Genomic DNA, 19,505 nt, shown 5'->3' with positions numbered 1-19,505 from the left:
AAGATGAGGAAGGGAGAAAGAAGATCAGACGGTGTGTTCACCATGAATGGAATTACATTTATTAAACAGTTTATGAGATACAAAGTACTACGAAGTTGTTTAAAAAAAATAGTAAACCATCTTATGAAGTTTCAAAACTTTTTTTTTTTAATTAATGTTGGTACTAAATCACCTGTCTTTAACTTTCTGATAGTTCTGCTTCGATTGAAGCAATATATATCATAGAAACCAGCCTCTATTAGGCTCGTGTTCCTGTTTTTTGAGTGCACGAAGAGATTTCCTCCTGCTCTACAACCTTTGTTGCAAAATCCTCCAAAATCCTCCTTCATTTCTAATATCCTAAAGAAAAAAAAAACAAGCGTTGCTAGGCTTACCTCTTTTGTGTCCTCATTCAAGAGCTCAACCTTTATCAGTCGACTTGTTTCCTGTACTTAGCTGACCTTTAAACATTTATCTACATTGTTTTTGAGCTTCCCTCTGTTAACATCCCATCTCTGTAGCTGTGTATTTTATTCTCCACTCCTTTCTTTAGCCTTCAATAATTCCTATCACCTCTATTTATCCCTTTTTTATATAGTAACTGGGTATTTTCCATGTTCTTTCCTGGTAGCTTGTATTGCTACTTATTGCTATGTAACCACGATTTGTTTGGTTATTTTATAATATAAAAGTTAGCTGTGCTGTGTAAAGATGTAGCCGCCATTTGTTTTCTAGCTTCCAAGGCTTGGTTGTCTCCTTGTGAGCCTAAGATGAGCTTTCCATGAGGTTCTTTATCTTCTCCTTTGCTGATCTCAGCTGCTGACCCCTTAAGATTGTTTATTGTTTCCGAAGTTTGCCTCAGTTCATTCTCCATTTCACTACTGATCTCTTCCCAGAGTTCATATTTTCAGTTATTACATCACTCTTGTTCCATCCTTGTTCGCTCACGGTCCTTCCTTCTCTCTCCGTGTGACGTGTGGCTCAAGATCTTCCTCTGTACCACACATGACGGTAAGTAATAAACGAAAGAGGGGGAGAGAGAAAGAGAGAGAGAGAGAGAGAGAGAGAGAGAGAGAGAGAGAGAGAGAGAGAGAGAGAGAGAGAGAGAGATAGAGAGCACTTGGAAGGGGTCAGGATAAGGATTTGGGATTGGACAGTGGAGGGGGGGGGGGGGGGGGGAATGGTGCCCAACCACGTGGACGGTCGGGGATTGAACGCCGACCTGCATGAAGCGAGACAGGACCAGCAGGGAGCCCTCAACAATGCCGCTGGTGTCCTGGAGAAGAAACATTTTCATATTACACTTTGTTTTCCAGAACACACACAGTCCACTTTATAAAAGAAATTTTAATTGTGAAATACTCTACTCTTTACAAATTCACTGTTAACCCAATAAAAGCTATACAAAGTTGTAAAAATTTCAAATTTATTCTGCAATAAAAAATAGCTTGTCTAAGGCGAGCATCCGAACAAACGCACATTATAATGTTATTTCTACGTTGTAAAAACGCAACAGCGTTGCTACAACGTTAGTACTTAGGTCGTGTGTTTGGTGGGACACAGCAGAGCCTCGGGACGAGCGTGATCTATCTTACTCTGAACATCGCAGTGGCTTAATAGCCAGACGAAAAGTTCTTGTCCTCTTGTTCCTGCCTGACACGCCCGTGAAAAACACCAGAATTTTAAGATGAATGACCCTCGCCTCATTTCCTGGCTTTCCTTTGTCCACTCATAAAATGGGGAGTTGTGGGTGTTGATACAGTGTACACTTGCTGGAGAAGAAAAGGGGGTGTAGAGTAGGGTATTGTGGGGGGGTAAACAGGAGGGTATTGTGTGGTTACAGGGTACACTTGCAAGAGAAAGTGGGTGTAGAGTAGGGTACCGTGGGTGTGGGGCACTCTATTGGGTAACAAAATTAAGGAGAATAAATATATGTTCTGTTATTGTCTAAGATTTTCATCAAAATATTAAAACAAATTGTATACAGTTTTGTCTAATCAGAATACTTCAATTAGGGTTTATTGAAATGAGGATGTTGCCTATATTATGAGGATGTTGCCAATATCGTGAGGTTGCTGCCTATATTGCTAGGGTGTTGTTTATATATACACCTATATATATATTTCCTGAGGTTACAGTCGACAACATCAGATATATAGAATGACGATTTTGATGCAGAAATTAAGTGTTCTCCCACTTCAAGCTTCTGTTAAGCTTGAGTGTTGCACCCGGTCATCATGAGGTCCGTCACTCCTCCCACGTCAACGCCCACATAACGCACAACACACCCATGCCCCCACACAAGGTCCGTCGCCCCCAACAGTTGTCTGACAAAAACTATATTACACACCAGATTATGTGGTAAAGTTTGACCGGTAGGTGTGCGAATGGCAGCTGACAGGCACACCTGGTAGCTGACAGAAGATCCCTTATTGCGTCTTTGCATGTCAGCAAAAATTCGAACAGGCGAGAGAGTCGGACAGACAAGAGAGGTGGACAGGGAAGAGAGAGAGAGAGAGAGAGAGAGAGAGAGAGAGAGAGAGAGAGAGAGAGAGAGAGAGAGAGAGAGAGAAAGAGAGAGAGAGAGAAAGAGAGAGAGGCGGACAGGTATACATCCAAATAAATCTTCATCCACACTTAGCGTATTTAAAGTTTCATTAGTGAATCAAAACTTTTTATTACGTTAGATTATTGACAAGATATTTTGAGCAAACACCTCTCTCTATATATATCTTGTAAATCATTTCTCCGCCTCCATCACGCATTAGACAGTGTCATGGTTGTAGTGTTTGCCTGGGAGGATGAGACTGGTGGAATGGCAGTGGTGAGACGGTGTGGGTGACGAGGCGAATATTGACGGAGTCTTTTTGCATCGTGCACCACGCGATTCGAATTTAAGTCTTGTCAGGAGGGGCGAAACCCACATGTGAACATAGGGATTAGGGAGCACCAGTAGCACGGTGCTCCCTAATCCCTAGGCATGGGTCCACAGTAGGCCTGTGGGCCCCCTACTGAGCGGGGTCCCGTCTAAATACATAATTTATGTGGACACATACTAGGCTGTCCTAAATCCACCTCCACTCTTGACTCTTTCTAAGCGGGTCCTGTCTAAATCCCCCCTTCTATTGGCCAATACCATGCTGGTACTTTCAAAATGAATCCCTTCTGTTGGTTCGTACTAGAAGTGTCCCGTCTAAATCCACCCCTCCATTGGTCTATATTAGACGGGTCTCGTATGAATCCATTACCCATAAAAACCAGTTAATTTTCTCTAAAACATGTTTAGTCAATCAATGAATTCTCTTCTAGTGAAAATTAATTCTTTCTTATAATTTATAAAAAGTTACAAAAATACTTATCAAAGCCTCACTTACAAAAATGTTCTCGTCAAAGATAAATCTAGACTGGGGGGCTCGAGAGCTAGAGTCTGAGGTGCTGAATAAGGCAAGGTTTCTTCTATTATGCTACACTGTAAATATTGCAAGATTTTGTAAATACTGACATTGTAAATAATACAAGACTGCAAATTTTGAAGACCAGTCAAAATATACAAGTTTGAAAATATTGAAAATATCATAAATAAGGAACACTTCGTAAATAAGGAACACTTCCTAAATAAGGAACACTTCGTAAATAAGGAACACTTCGTAAACAAGGAAGACTTCGTAAATAAGACATCGTAAATAATGCAAGACATCGTAAATACAGTGACTGGCATGGGCGAGAGAGACTCTCGTGTTGACACTTGGGAGTACTGAGTGTTTACTCAAAATACACTTCATTCTCGGGGCCAAACACTTGAATGAAACTGCTGGCGTTTTCTTAATGGTGATGTTTACGCTTGTGCGTATTTATTTCTCACCTCCAGCGTATATATATATTTTCTTAAATACGATGATATTTTCCCCGATTTACCGATAAACTAATTTCGGTTTATTAAGTCATCATCATTATCGCCTGGGAGAGAGCCCCCTTCCACTTGGACTGGTCGGTATAACTACGACGATCTTGTGTGGTGATCGGGTCGGCGTTCGATTCCCGATGGTTGGACACCGTTCCTTCGTTCCTTAATGATGAAATCTTAGCTCCTTGTCCTCATAGCTCAGTTCCTTGTCTTCAAATCCCAGTTTCATGCCTTCACATCCTACTTCCTTGTCCTCATATCTCAGTTCCGTGGCCTCGTATCCCAGTTCCTTGACCTCATATCCCAGTTCCTTATCCTCATATCCTAGCACCTCGTCCTCATATCCCAGTTCATTGTCTTCATATTGTAGCTTCTTGTCCTCATATCTCAATTCCCTATCCTCACTCCCCCACACCCTTTGTTCCTTCAGGGGGAAATGGAAAGGAAAATGGGAAATAGAAAATGGGAAATGAACCCGGGGGGGGGGGGTTATGTCCATTTCCCTGCCTTATCCTATATAGTTATATCGGCTTAATACTTCTTCATAATAACCTACCGTTCAACACTTATATGAGCTTGCAAAAAAAATAGTGCTTGTAAGCTATTTTGCTGTGGCGGGCAACATTCCAACAGGGAGAAGTTGATTGGTTATGGGGAGACGCAAAGCCAGTATGAGTACATAGCATCTGGAAAGGGTATGAGGACAAGGAACTGGAATATGAGGACAAGGAACTAAGATATGAGGACAAGGAACTAAGATATGAGGACAAGGAACTAAGATATGAGGACAAGGAACTTGGAGATGAGGACAAGGAACTAGGATATAAGGAAAAGGAACTGGGATATGTGGAAAAGGATCTGGTATACGATGAAAAGGAACTGGGATAGGGGACACGGACCTGGGATTAGAGTCAAGGTGCTGTGATATATTCAGGAGAGACCTGGGTAAATAATGGTTTGGAAACAGGTTGGTCGAAATATGGAACAAATTACCTGGTAACGCAAGAGACGTGGGATTACAAGATTGTTTCAAGCGTAGGTTATGAATGAGTTGGGTGGATATAAATAGGAGCAGTCTCGAATGAATCAATGGGAACTACCTCGTTTGAATCAGTATGAGCTGCTTCGTATGGGCTAACAGGAGCTGCTTCGTATTAGTCAATAAGAGCTGCCTCGTATGGGTAAATAGGAGATGCCTCGAATGGTTCAGTAGAAGCTGCCTCGTATGGATCTATTGGAGGTGCCTCATATGATTCAACAGGAGCTGCCTCGTATGGACCAATTGACCTCCTGAAATTTCCTTTATTCATATTCTATGAATAAAGGAAATTTCAGGAGGTCAATTGGTCCATACGAGGCAGCTCCTGTTGAATCATATGAGGCAGCTTCTGTTGGCCCATACGAGGCAGCTCCTATTGAACCATACGAGGCAGCTCCTGTTGGCCCATACGAGGCAGCTCCTATTGAACCATACGAGGCAGCTCCTGTTGGCCCATACGAGGCAGCTTCTGTTGGCCCATACGAGGCAGCTCCTATTGAACCATACGAGGCAGCTCCTGTTGGCCCATACGAGGCAGCTCCTGTTGGCCCCTATGAGGCAGCTTCAATAGATCCATACGAGGCAACTTTTATTGATCCATACTAATCCATCGTCTGCAGGTTTAGGGAGTCATTATCGCTTGCAATTCATTTCCAATATTTCTGCAATGTGTGTGTTTGATATTGTTAATGTTTACTTAAAAGTTTATTAGCTGAACTTTCCTTTTTTTCAGTTCAATTATTTGTAGCAATAATAGGATTCTATAAGATTATTGAATGTTATTGTTTTATTAACCATTGAATTACATGTTCTTTTTTATTAATTGGTGGAGTGTTATCATGTTCTGGGCTCCAGTCAGTGGACAAAATGTGTTTCATAGTATTGTGTTTAGGGTAATATACAAGTGTTGAAACTGTTGCGTGCAAGTAAACCGTTGTTCAATATCTCACTACTTGTTTGGTGATATGGATTTTTATTAAATAATTATCTTCGATCATTTAGTATAATTATTAAATATAATTAGAAGGCCAACCCGGCTGCGTCTGGATACAAGTGAGAAGCCGAGCAAGCCAGTGGATTTTCTTCCTTTTTTTGGAGGGGTTGGGAGGTTGGGGTGGGGGGGGGGTGGGGGGGGGGGTGGGGGGGTGGGTGGGGGGGTGGGTGGGGGTGGGGGGTTGGGGTGGGGGGGGGGGTTGTATTTTGGTGAACTGACGGTGCCAGCAGCGAGTCCTTTTGCTAGTATAGATTAAAAATTATCGATGTGTATATGTATTTGTGTAAATGATTGTATATATATATATGTCGTACCTAGTAGCCAGAACGCACTTCTCAGCCTACTATGCAAGGCCCGATTTGCCTAATAAGCCAAGTTTTCCTGAATTAATATATTTTCTCTAAGTTTTTTTCTTATGAAATGATAAAGCTCCCCATTTCATTATGTATGAAGTCAATATTTTTTTATTGGAGTTAAAATTAACGTAAATATATGACCGAACCTAACCAACCCTACCTAACCTAACCTAACCTATCTTTATAGGTTAGGTTAGGTTAGGAAGCCGAAAAAGTTAGGTTAGGTTAGGTCAGGTAGGTTAGGTAGTCGAAATACAATTAATTCATGGAAATTTGGCTTATTAGGTAAATCGGGCCTTGCATAGTAGGCTGAGAAGTGCGTTCTGGCTACTAGGTACGACATATATATATATATATATATATATATATATATATATATATATATATATATATATATATATATATATATATATGTACATGTATATATATAACATTAACAATTGTGTAATTAGCTTCACAAGATTGTCACTTGCTGAGCTAAACGAACTATGCCCTTTCCACCACCGCCCATGGGATGGGTATAGGGTGCATAATAAAGAAAGAAATTGAAATTGAATAGTCTAGATTACTGATAGCATGTCCGTGTATTACTAACTATCCTGTAAGATGGGGGAGATTTTCAGTATTACGGAGATACACTATCGTATACCTTAGATATGATAGTGAAACCTTTTATACAGTCTAGGGTAGCTGCATAATGTTGATATACCAAAATATGTTAATAAGAAATCTAATAATAATACAAAGAAATCCTGTTGCTATGATGGTATGTTCACTCACAGGATGAACAACCCAGCGGGTTTCTGCCTATTGGGGAGTGTTGTACATGCTGCTATGGCGGTGTGTCCACTCATAGGATGAGTGGCGTTGCCCAATAAATTTGTCTTTCGTGAGACGAAAGAAAAAATTAAGAAAAATAAATTTAAAGAGATAAATCTTTGCTAAATATAGTTGTTTAACCGAAGAATACCTCTACTGGGTTTCGAGAGTTCTGCTCCGAAAGCCAGGTCCGGAGCCAGGCATGTCTTACGATAAATGGTTGAAGAAGCTGTTGCTTGGAGCCGCCCCACCCTACCCATCGTTTCTCCTAAACAACAGCATGTTTCACCAGAGCACAATGTGGTCAGAAGAAGGTAAAGAGGAACACACAGGGCGCGGGGCAGCGAATTATGAGCCAAGAGGGACTGCTACCTGGAATTAACTGAAGGTACCCGAGGAGAGTGCCCATAAAAGAGGGCCCAACATGAGAGAACTTGAGCCATAAACGCCTGTGGGAAGCTATAGAAACAGCACTTTCGTATATAACGTTCTGAGACGCACAGTTATGGCAGGAAGTAGAGCTACATTTACAGTGACGTCAAGATGATACGCGAGCAAAGTTTGTGACAAGCTGCGGGGTGGACGTCGGCGTCGTTGTCCTGCTGCAGTAGGTGGCGTTTGTTTACACTGTGTGGGCTTCGGCTGAGGGGGCGGGAGGGAGACAACATGGTTTTACGAGTCACGGTGAAGGTTGTGCTGGTCATCTCAGGCGGCAGGGACGCTGGGTTTGACCAGTGGCAGACACCCTCTCACTTGGCAGGTTGTCCTCTCACTTTCTGGAGGTTGTTCTCTCATTTGGGAGGTTTTCCTCTTGCTTGGGAGGTTATTCTCTCATTTGGGAGGTTGTCCTCTCATTTGGGAGGTTGTCCTCTCACTTTCTGGAGGTTGTTCTCTCATTTGGGAGGTTGTCCTCTCATTTGGGAGGTTGTCCTCTCATTTGGGAGGTTGTCCTCTCATTTGGGAGGTTGTCCTCTCATTTGGGAGGTTGTCCTCTCATTTGGGAGGTTGTCATCTCATTTGGGAGGTTGTCATCTCACTTTCTGGAGGTTGTCATCTCATTTGGGAGGTTGTCCTCTCACTTTCTGGAGGTTGTTCTCTCATTTGGGAGGTTTTCCTCTTGCTTGGGAGATTATTCTCTCATTTGGGAGGTTGTCCTCTCATTTGGGAGGTTGTCCTCTCATTTGGGAGGTTGTCCTCTCATTTGGGAGGTTGTCCTCTCATTTGGGAGGTTGTCCTCTCATTTGGGAGGTTGTCCTCTCATTTGGGAGGTTGTCCTCTCATTTGGGAGGTTATTGCACATATTGCCTCTGTGAGCACTCTCTCTCTTACCCAGTATATGAGTTGTGTTGTTTTATTCTTTGTCTGCCAGCCCCTGCTGGCGTAATGGTAACACACTAGATTTCTTTTGGGTTCGAACCCTGGCCAGGAAGGATAAACTGGTTTCACCCAGCAATAATTGGGAAAGTGGCTGTAAACCAATTTGGCAGGTCGTGTTTCAGGGGAAAACTAGTAGGGTAATGGTTCCCTTAAGCTATGTGAAGGGAAGGCTCCCAGGCTGCCGGCAGGAGTCAGAAGTCCTCTACTCTTGTACCCACCGGTACTCACATGCACTCCTGTACCCACCTGTACCCCACATGCACTCCTGTACCCACCTGTACCCCACATGCACTCCTGTACCCACCTGTACCCCACATGCACTCCTGTACCCACATGTACCCCACATGCACTCCTGTACCCACCTGTACCCCACATGCACTCCTGTACCCACCTGTACCCCACATGCACTCCTGTACCCACCTGTACCCCACATGCACTCCTGTACCCACCTGTACCCCACATGCACTCCTGTACCCACCTGTACCCCACATGCACTCCTGTACCCACCTGTACCCCACATGCACTCCTGTACCCACCTGTACCCCACATGCACTCCTGTACCCACCTGTACTCCTGTACCCACCTCTGGAAGAGAACAGACAAAGTCGCCATTATTGCAAGTATAACAGGTTGGGGCTCTCGTGATTGGCCGAGCGGACAGCACGCTCGACTTGTGATCCTGTGGTCCTGGGTTCAATCCCAGGCGCCGGCGAGAAACAATGGGCAGAGTTTCTTTCACCCTATGCTCCTGTTACCTAGCAGTAAAGTAGGTACCTGGGTGTTAGTCAGCTGTCACGGGCTGCTTCCTGGGGGTGGAGGCCTGATCGAGGACCGGGCCGCGGGGACACTAAAAAAAACCGAAATCATCTCAAGATAACCTCAAGATTGCCAATAAGAACAAATTTAAAGCACCAAACAAATTATTCTCCAAAGCTTTAATGCCCAGGAGTGATTAGATTAATCGCCCTGGCGCTTACCTGGAATTTGCCGTGTATACAAAAAAAATGTAATTGAAGCAAACTAAAGAGATAATTATTTTCAGGTGAATTTTCACACGATTAAATCTTATTACTGAACGAAAAGAAGTAATTACATGCCGGTGCCGAAGCACTTTTAGGTAGACCCGAATGAAAAATGCTGGTAATGAATGCTTATGTGGCCCGAGTGCCGTTGGTTCTGAGACTAAATGAGAAGTAGAGTCGCTTGATCACCTTTACATTGGGACAATGTGCACTTTGCAGCTTAGAGCAGCACTTCAGAACATTTTGTTACTAATGAAGACCAATTCCTGGGAGAATGGGAGGGTTTAATAGTGGTATGAAGCCCAGCTGGTGGCGTGATGAGGTAGTTAGAAATTGTGTGTGTGTGTATGTGTGTGTGTGTGTGTGTGTGTGTGTGTGTGTGTGTGTGTGTGTGTGTGTGTGTGTGTGTGTGTGTGTGTGAGTGTGTGTACTCATCTATTTGTACTCACCTATTTGTGATTGCAAGGATCGAGCATTGACTCTTGGATTCCGCCTTTCTAGCCAACGGATGTTTACATCAATGACTCCGGTCCTATTTCCCTATCATATCTAGTTTTAAAATTATGAATAGAATTTGCTTCCACAACCTGCTCCTTAAGTGCATTCCATTTTTCCACTACTCTCACGCTAAAAGAATACTTCCTAACATCTCTGTGACTCATCTGAGTGTCTAGCTTCCACACATGTCCCCTCGTTCTGTTACTATTCCGTGCGAACATTTCATCTATTATCATTTTGTCAATTTTTGTCAATTGTATTTTTATACGTTCCTATCATATCCACCCTTTCCCTTCTTTTTTCTAGTATCGTAAGGTTCAGTTCCTTCAGGCGCTCTTCACATCCCATCCCTCGTAACTCTGGGACAAGCCTCGCCACAAATTTCTTAACCTTTTCCAGTTTCCTTATGTGTTTCTTCAGGTGGGGACTCCATGATGGCACGACATACTCTAAGACTGGTCTCACGTAGGCAGTGTAAAGTACCCTAAAAGCCTACTCACTTAGGTTTCTGAATGATGTTCTAACTCTTGCCAGTGTATAGTATACTGCTGTTGTTATCCTATTTATATGTGCCTCAGGAGTTAGATTAGGTGTTACATCCACTCCCAGGTCTCTTTCTCGAATCATCACAGGTAGGCAGTTCCCCTTCATTGTGTACTGTCCCTTTGGTCTCCTATCACCTGACCTCAATTCCATAACTTTACATTTACTCGTGTTGAAATCCAGTAGCCATTTCTCTGACCATCTCTGCAACCTGTCCAGGTCCTCTTTGAGGATCCTACAATCCTTTTCTGTCACAACCCTTCCTCATTAATTTTGCGTCATCCGCGAACATTGACATGTAGGATTCCACTCCTGTAAACATATCATTTACGTAAATTAGAAATAGAATTTTTCCCAGCACTGATCTTTGAGATACTTCACTCGTTACTGTTCGCCAGTCCGACTTCTCGCCCCTTACCATTACTCTCTGGCACCTTCCTGTTAGGTAGTTCCTTACCCTCTATATGTTTAACACTTCTCTAACCCTGTCCATGGAGGACAGAAGAAAATGTATATATGCTGGTTAGCATTGTAAATGTGTGGCCACGTCTGTGGTAGAAAATAATAAAAATAATAAATAATAAGGGCCTTTCCGCTTACTCCTGCAGACGTAAGTGACTCATTAAAGATCATTGCCAGAGGCACGCTGAGGGCCTGCGCTGCCTCTTTTAGTATCCACGCTGATACGTAATCTGGTCCAACCGCTTTAGTTGCATCCAGTGTTGTCAACTGTTTCATTACCTCCTCTGCTGTCACCTCTATATCTGATAGTCTTTCGTCTAGGGTAATCTCTTCTAACAATGGGAGCTGCTCAGGCTCGGTTGTGAACACTCCATGGAAACTTGCATTCAGTACCTCGCAAATTTCCTTGTCACTTTCTGTATATGCCCCTTCTGTTTTCCTCATTCTTGTCACTTGATCATTCACCGACATCTTCCTTCTTATATGGCTATGTAGTAATTTAGGTTGCTTTTTCGCTTTGACTGCAATATCATTCTCATAATTTCTTTCTGATACTCGTCTTATGTTAATGTAATCGTTCCTAGCTCTGTTACATCTAAACCTGTTGTCTTCTGTCCTTTGTCTTCTGTACTTCCTACACTCCCTCCTGCTTCTCATTTTTGCATCCTGACACTGTCTATTAAACCATGGGTTATTATATTCCCTCCTGCTTTTTTCCTTTACTATTGGAATAAATCTCTCTTCGGCCTCTTTGCATTTCCATATGACTTGGTTCATCATATCTTGCACTGTTTTTCCTCTAATTTCTTCTTCCCACTGCACTTCTCCCAGGTAATCTCTTATCTTTCTGTAGTCCCCTTTCCTGTAATCAACTCTTCTTTCCCGGACCTCTTGTCCTTTGGTCACAATTTTGAGTTCCATCATGTAGTCAAAGACTAGGACCCAATGGTCACTGGCTCCTAGTGGTATTTCATGTTCCAAATTCTCGATGTCTTCTACATTCTGGGTGAAACTGAGGTCTAATAGGCTGGGGATATCCCCTCCTCTTTCCCTAATGTCTTCCTTCACATGCTGTGTTAGGAAATTTCTGTCAATAACATCTACCAGCTTCGCTTCCCACGTCTCCTCCCCGCCATGGGGATTCCTTGTTTCCCAATTTATCTTCCCGTGATTTAGGTCCCCCATGACCAGCAGCATCGCTCTCATTCTATATGCTTTTGTTGCTGCCCTCTGCAGTTCATCTATACATGCCTTGTTGCTGTCATCATACTTCTACTGTTTGGTGGGGGATTGTAGATTATCAAGATCACAATCTTCTTCCCATCCGCTGTCAGAGTTCCATGTATGAAGCTTGTGCTTTCATTGGTACCCGGATTTTCCAGGTCATCAAACTTCCATTTCCTCTTTATTTGGAGTGCCACTCCTCCTCTGTGTGTGTGTGTGTGTGTGTGTGTGTGTGTGTGTGTGTGTGTGTGTGTGTGTGTGTGTGTGTGTGTGTGTGTGTGTTGATGTGTGCGTACCGGTGTGTACCTGTATGTACCAATGTTTAAGTTAAAACTCTAATATATCTTCATAGCAACAATATACCAGCCGCCACAGACAGTGAACCAGCCGCCACAGAGAGTGAACCAGCCGCCACAGACAACAATGAACCAGCCGCCACAGACAACAGTGAACCAGCCGTCACAGACAACAGTGAACCAGCCGTCACAGACAACAATGAACCAGCCGCCACAGACAACAGTGAACCAGCCGTCACAGACAACAGTGAACCAGCCGCCACAGACAACAATGAACCAGCCGCCACAGACAACAATGAACCAGCCGCCACAGACAACAATGAACAGCCGTCACAGACAACAGTGAACCAGCCGCCACTGACAACAGTGAACCAGCCGCCACAGACAACAATGAACCAGCCGCCACAGACAACAATGAACAGCCGTCACAGACAACAATGAACCAGCCGCCACAGACAACAATGAACCAGCCGCCACAGACAACAATGAACCAGCCGCCACAGACAACAATGAACAGCCGTCACAGACAACAATGAACCAGCCGCCACAGACAACAATGAACCAGCCGCCACAGACAACAATGAACAGCCGTCACAGACAACAATGAACCAGCCGCCACAGACAACAGTGAACCAACCGCTACAGACAACAATGAACCAGCCGCCACAGACAACAATGAACCAGCCGTCACAGACAACAATGAACCAGCCGCCACAGACAACAATGAACCAGCCGTCACAGACAACAATGAACAGCCGCCACAGACAACAATGAACCAGCCGCCACAGACAACAGTGAACCAGCCGCCACAGACAACAGTGAACCAGCCGCCACAGTCAACAGTGAACCAACCCGCCACAGACAGTGAACCAACCGCCACAAACAACAATGAACCAGCCGACACAGACAACAGTGAACCAACCCGCCACAGACACCACTATAGATCATATGAAATAATTTATGGCTGTAAATATGTGTTCGCCCGATGTTGTCTCTCGTTCAACAGTTAACTACTGTACATGGCTAACTACATGCCTGCCGTGCCGGTCCTGAATGCTTGTACTGACAATGTTGCAAGGGCAGCAAGAGCAGCCGGCCTCTGACCGGCTTTGCAGTGCTCGGCTGACCAACATTCCGCCAGGGTCCAGGAGACAGGAGAGCGATAGCAGCGGTCTGGCGGTGGCTACGGAGGCGACTAATCTTAACACCTTGGATGAGCTGAATTGATGACCTCTCGTTCGCTCTTCAACGGCGCCTTTAAGATCTTTCTCATTTAAACTAATTAATCCACACAAGATTTTAAACGTCTATATCTCGCCCCCACGAGCTCTTGGGCATCGGGTATCAAGATGTTGGTGGGCAGCTTTATGGGCATAATGAGGCAGGAATTATGGGTGTGGCTGGCCATTAACTGCCAGGCTAACGCTGGGTATCTTGACGGGCCTGAAGCACCTCCTCACAGATGGAGATGAGTCCGGGAAGCTGTGGCCAGGTGGACCTGCATCTTCCAGGGTTGGGGTCCGAAGACCCAACAGACCAAACGTGGATCACCGAGGGTTGGTCCACATCCTGGTAGAAAGACCAGATATGGACCATTGTCACAGGGTAGAAAGACCATTGCCACAGGATAGAAAGAACTTCTACTGACCATGGGACAGTAGAAGGAAGACCAGATATGGACCATCGGACCGTGGTGGGAAGACCAGACGCTGGCCATAACTGCCTGGTGGACATGGTGGTCGGCTCACCGGCCAAGGACCATGGAACCATGGACCAGGGAGGCCACTCTGGCCACACAACTGCTCGCACACCACCGAGGAAGACGAGCAATAAAACAGTTCAGATTAGATCAGGAGCACCAGTAGCAGTGAGTGTCCGAGTGGGTGCTGCTGTAACGTAGCTTGTTCCAGTCGTCCTCAAATTAGATCACTTTTGATATGATTTACCTGAATTTACCCGACGGCCACTATCTCTCTAGTGTCCTCGATGGAGATAGGTAGCTAGCGGCTTGTCAAACGTCCCCCCAATTGTTTCTGATGTTTTTTTTTTTTTTTGTCCCAAGTGGATTTTTAGCTGAGGTAATGCCACAGCCACATATGATGCTTTGACTTAGGGGCCAGGATTCATCAAACATTTACTCATCCACTTACGAAACATGTACATCTTTAGGTCGATATCACATTAGAGTTATTATGAAAATACACTATAGAGAACACACTGGAGCGATACAATTTGATAGTTTACATAAAAGGACAAACTGACGAGGTGTTAAAGGTCTCTGTGTCCTCTATAACTCTATACAATCACACAGGTAGAGAGATTATTGGAAACATTTGTGGAGGCATTCTTTAGGTTGTCTGGTCACAGGCCGGGTAAACGGGCATTGATGTTTCGGAACCAGCTCAAGGTACTTTTGCTCCTTGCGGGCCTGCGTTCGATCCCTGGAGGTCCAAGTGCTTTGGTTGGGCATTGTCCTCCTATTCCAGCTCCTATTCTATCCTCTTATCCCTTCCATGTGGCATATATTCACGCTGGCTTACCGCTTCCTACTAATAATTTCTTTCCTGTGAGAATTATAATTATTAACTGTCCAGGGCCAAGACTAGTCAAGTAGGTATGCTGTCTAGTGTCTTGCTCCTTGAGACATGCTGGTTGTGTTATGCTGCCTTCCTTATCCCTGCCTGCAACATGCTGTCTTCCTTATCCCTGCCTGCAACATGCTGTCTTCCTTATCCTTGCCTGCAACCTGCTACCTTCCTTATCATTGCCTGCAACCTGCTGCCATCCTTATCCTCGCCTGCAACCTGCTGCCTTCCTTATCCCTGCCTGCAACATGCTGTCTTCCTTATCCTTGCCTGCAACCTGCTGCCATCCTTATCCTCGCCTGCAACATGCTGCCTTCCTTATCCCCGCCTGCAACCTGCTGCCTTCCTTATCCTCGCCTACAATATGCTGCCTTCCTTATCCTCGCCTGCAACCTGCTGCCTTCCTTATCCTCGCCTGCAACATGCTGCCTTCCTTATCCTCGCCTGCAACATGCTGCCTTCCTTATCCTCGCCTGCAAGCTGCTGCCTTCCTTATCCTCGCCTGCAACCTGCTGCCTTCCTTATCCCCGCCTGCAACCTGCTGCCTTCCTTATCTTCGCCTACAATATGCTGCCTTCCTTATCCTCGCCTGCAACCTGCTGCCTTCCTTATCCTCGCCTGCAACATGCTGCCTTCCTTATCCTCGCCTGCAACCTGCTGCCTTCCTTATCCCTACCTGCAACCTGCTGCCTTCCTTATCCCTACCTGCAACCTGCTGCCTTCCTTATCCTCGCCTACAATATGCTGCCTTCCTTATCCTCGCCTGCAACCTGCTGCCTTCCTTATCCTCGCCTGCAACATGCTGCCTTCCTTATCCTCGCCTGCAACATGCTGCCTTCCTTATCCTCGCCTGCAACCTGCTGCCTTCCTTATCCCTACCTGCAACCTGCTGCCTTCCTTATCCCTACCTGCAACCTGCTGCCTTCCTTATCCTCGCCTGCAACCTGCTGCCTTCCTTATCCCCGCCTGCAACCTGCTGCCTTCCTTATCGTCGCCTACAATATGCTGCCTTCCTTATCCTCGCCTGCAACCTGCTGCCTTCCTTATCCTCGCCTGCAACCTGCTGCCTTCCTTATCCCTACCTGCAACCTGCTGCCTTCCTTATCCCTACCTGCAACCTGCTGCCTTCCTTATCCTCGCCTGCAACCTGCTGCCTTCCTTATCCCCGCCTGCAACCTGCTGCCTTCCTTATCCTCGCCTACAATATGCTGCCTTCCTTATCCTCGCCTGCAACCTGGTGGCGTGGCGTCTGAGGTCTTGACATAACAGTAATCATGACTGGTAATTTGCATATTGCGTGTATGAACCAGGAGGCCTTGTCTCACGCTTCACAGTCACCTTCTCTGGCCATTTTCACCTGTCACCTTCACTGGACAACTTCGCCTGTCACCTGGTATCATCGACTGTCACCTTAGTCTGCCACCTTTTATCAGTCACCTTCTCCTGGGCAGTTATTTTGCTTGAGCTGTCACCTTCATGTGAATATGACCCGAGCAGTCATATTCACCGTAGTCACCTGCACCCTGACACAGACACACACACACACGCACACACACACACACACACACACACACACACACACACACACACACATACACATACACACACACACACACACACACACACACACACACACACACACACACACACACACACACACTGGCGAACAGTAACAAGTGGAGTACCACAAGGATCGGTGCTGGGACCAATTCTATTTCTTGTATATGTTAACGACATGTTTACAGGCGTAGAGTCCTACATGTCGATGTTTGCGGATGATGCAAAGTTGATGAGAAGAGTTGTGACAGATGAGGATTGCAGGATCCTCCAAGAGGACCTGAACAGATTGCAGAGATGGTCAGAGAAATGGCTACTAGAATTCAACACGAGCAAATGTAAAGTTATGGAAATGGGACTAGGAGATAGGAGACCAAAGGGACAGTACACAATGAAGGGGAACAGCCTACCTGTAACGACGCGTGAAAGAGACCTGGGGGTGGACGTAACACCTAATCTATCTCCTGAGGCACATAGTAATAGGATAACGACAGCAGCGTACTCTACACTGGCAAAAGTTAGATCATTCAGAAACCTAAATAAGGAGGCATTTAGGGCGCTTTACACTGCCTACGTGAGGCCAGTCTTAGAGTATGCCGCCTCATCATGGAGTCCCCATCTGAAGAAGCATATAATGAAACTGGAAAAGGTTCAGAGGTTTGCAACGAGACTCGTCCCAGAGCTACGAGGGATGGGGTATGAGGAGCGCCTGAGGGAACTGTGCCTTACGACACTAGAAAGAAGAAGGGAGAGGGGGAACATGATAGGAACGTATAAGATACTCAGAGGGATTGACAGAGTGGACATAGACGAAATGTTCACACGGAATAGTAACAGAACGAGAGGACATGGATGGAAGCTTGAAACTCAGATGAGTCACAGAGATGTTAGGAAGTTTTCTTTTAGCGTGAGAGTAGTGGGGAAATGGAATGCACTTCAGGAACAGGTTGTGGAAGCAAATACTATTCATAATTTTAAAACCAGGTATGATAGGGAAATGGGACAGGAGTCATTGCTGTAAACAACCGATGCTCGAAAGGCGGGATCTAAGAGTCAATGCTCGATCCTGCAGACACAACTAGGTGAGTACAACTAGGTGAGTACACACACACACACACACACACACACACACACACACACACACACACACACACACACACACACACACACACACACACACACACACACACACACCTTACCTTGAGGTGCTTCCGGGGCTTAGTGTCCCCGCGGCCCGGTCGTCGACCAGGCCTCCTGGTTGCTGGACTGATCAACCAGGCTGTTAGACGCGGCTGCTCGCAGCCTGACGTATGAGTCACAGCCTGGTTGATCAGGTATCCTTTGGAGGTGCTTATCCAGTTCTCTCTTGAACACTGTGAGGGGTCTGCTAGTTATGCCCCTTATGTGTAGTGGAAGCGTGTTGAACAGTCTCGGGCCTCTGATGTTGATAGAGTTCTCTCTCAGAGTACCTGTTGCACCTCTGCTTTTCAACGGGGGTATTCTGCACATCCTGCCATGTCTTCTGGTCTCATGTGATGTTATTTCTGTGTGCAGGTTTGGGACCAGCCCCTCAATTATTTTCCACGTGTAAATTATTATTTATCTCTCCCGCCTACGCTCAAGGGAGTACAGATTTAGGCTCTTTAGTCGGTCCCAGCAATTTAGATGTTTTACTGACTGGATTCTAGCAGTAAAGGATCTCTGCACGCTCTCCAGGTCAGCAATTTCTCCAGCTTTGAAAGGGGCTGTCATTGTGCAGCAGTACTCCACTCTAGAGAGCACAAGCGTTTTGAAAAGTATCATCATCGGTATAACATCTCTAGTGTGAAAAGTTCTTGTTATCCAACCTGTCATTTTTCTTGCAGTTGTGACGGCTACTTTATTGTGTTCTTTAAAGGTAAGGTCTTCCGACATGAGTACACCCAGATCCTTTACACTGCCTTATCGTTCTATGTTATGATTTGCCTGAGTTTTGTACGTGGTTTCTGTTTTAATATATTTTCAATTTTTCCGAAGCGCATGAGCTGGAACTTATCCTCGTTAAACACCATATTATTTTCTGTAGCCCATAGAAAGACCTGATCTACATCTGATTGGACGTTTGCCGTGTCCTCTATGTTGCCAACTCTCATGAAAATCCTAGTGTCATCTGCAAAGGATGATACAGTGCTATAGGTTGTGTTCTGGTCTATGTCCGATATGAGGATGAAAAAAAGTACTGGAGCAAGCACAGTACCCTGGGGGACTGAGCAAACACACTTTAAGAACAGTTTAATGTATTGTATAATAAACTTGACACTTATATTTGTAATTTTTCTAGGTTAAGCTTCATTTTAAAATCACACATTTTTTTTTTTCTACGTTAAGAATCTATAATTATTTTTAACATATTCTACAATAAAAAGTAATTATATAGTTGTAAAAATCCTTTAAGATATTGGATTGTGCTTATATAAGCAATTATATGATTTTAAAAAGTAATTAAAGGATTATAAAAAAGTAATTATAGATTATAAAAAGTAATTATAGGATTATAGAAAGTAGTTATTGGATTATAAAAAGTAATTATAGGATTATGGAATTATAGTAATATAATTGGAGATTTGGTAGTGATTGACATGTAATTTAGCGGTTGTGGGTCCTTGTGGTGCAGTGGTCTATGTCCTTGATTCACAATCGTGTGTCATGGGTTCGATCCCAGGCCAGGACAGAGATTGTTTGGCACGTTTCCTCTTTTTTTTTTACCTGACGCACCTGTTCTCTTAGCTGTCAATAGATACCCTGGAGTTAGACACCTGTTGTGGGTTGCATGCCTGGGCCACCACCCACACCTGAGCCACCACCCACACA

The 19,505-nt window shown here is 44.8% G+C and overlaps 1 protein-coding gene across 1 annotated transcript; it reads left to right on the top strand.

The window, feature by feature from the left end:
• Window positions 1-11,482: 11,482 nt before the first annotated feature.
• On the top strand, window positions 11,483-12,954 carry LOC138367504 (proteoglycan 4-like). Its single transcript, XM_069329179.1, has 2 exons — window positions 11,483-11,487; window positions 12,570-12,954. Exons 1-2 carry the CDS (start codon window positions 11,483-11,485, stop codon window positions 12,952-12,954), a joined length of 390 nt encoding a protein of 129 aa, XP_069185280.1.
• The last annotated feature ends 6,551 nt before the right edge of the window (window positions 12,955-19,505 follow it).

This window comes from Procambarus clarkii, chromosome 22 (assembly GCF_040958095.1).
Source record: "Procambarus clarkii isolate CNS0578487 chromosome 22, FALCON_Pclarkii_2.0, whole genome shotgun sequence".
NCBI lineage: Eukaryota > Metazoa > Arthropoda > Malacostraca > Decapoda > Cambaridae > Procambarus > Procambarus clarkii.
This window is presented reverse-complemented; position numbering and strand designations above follow the sequence as displayed.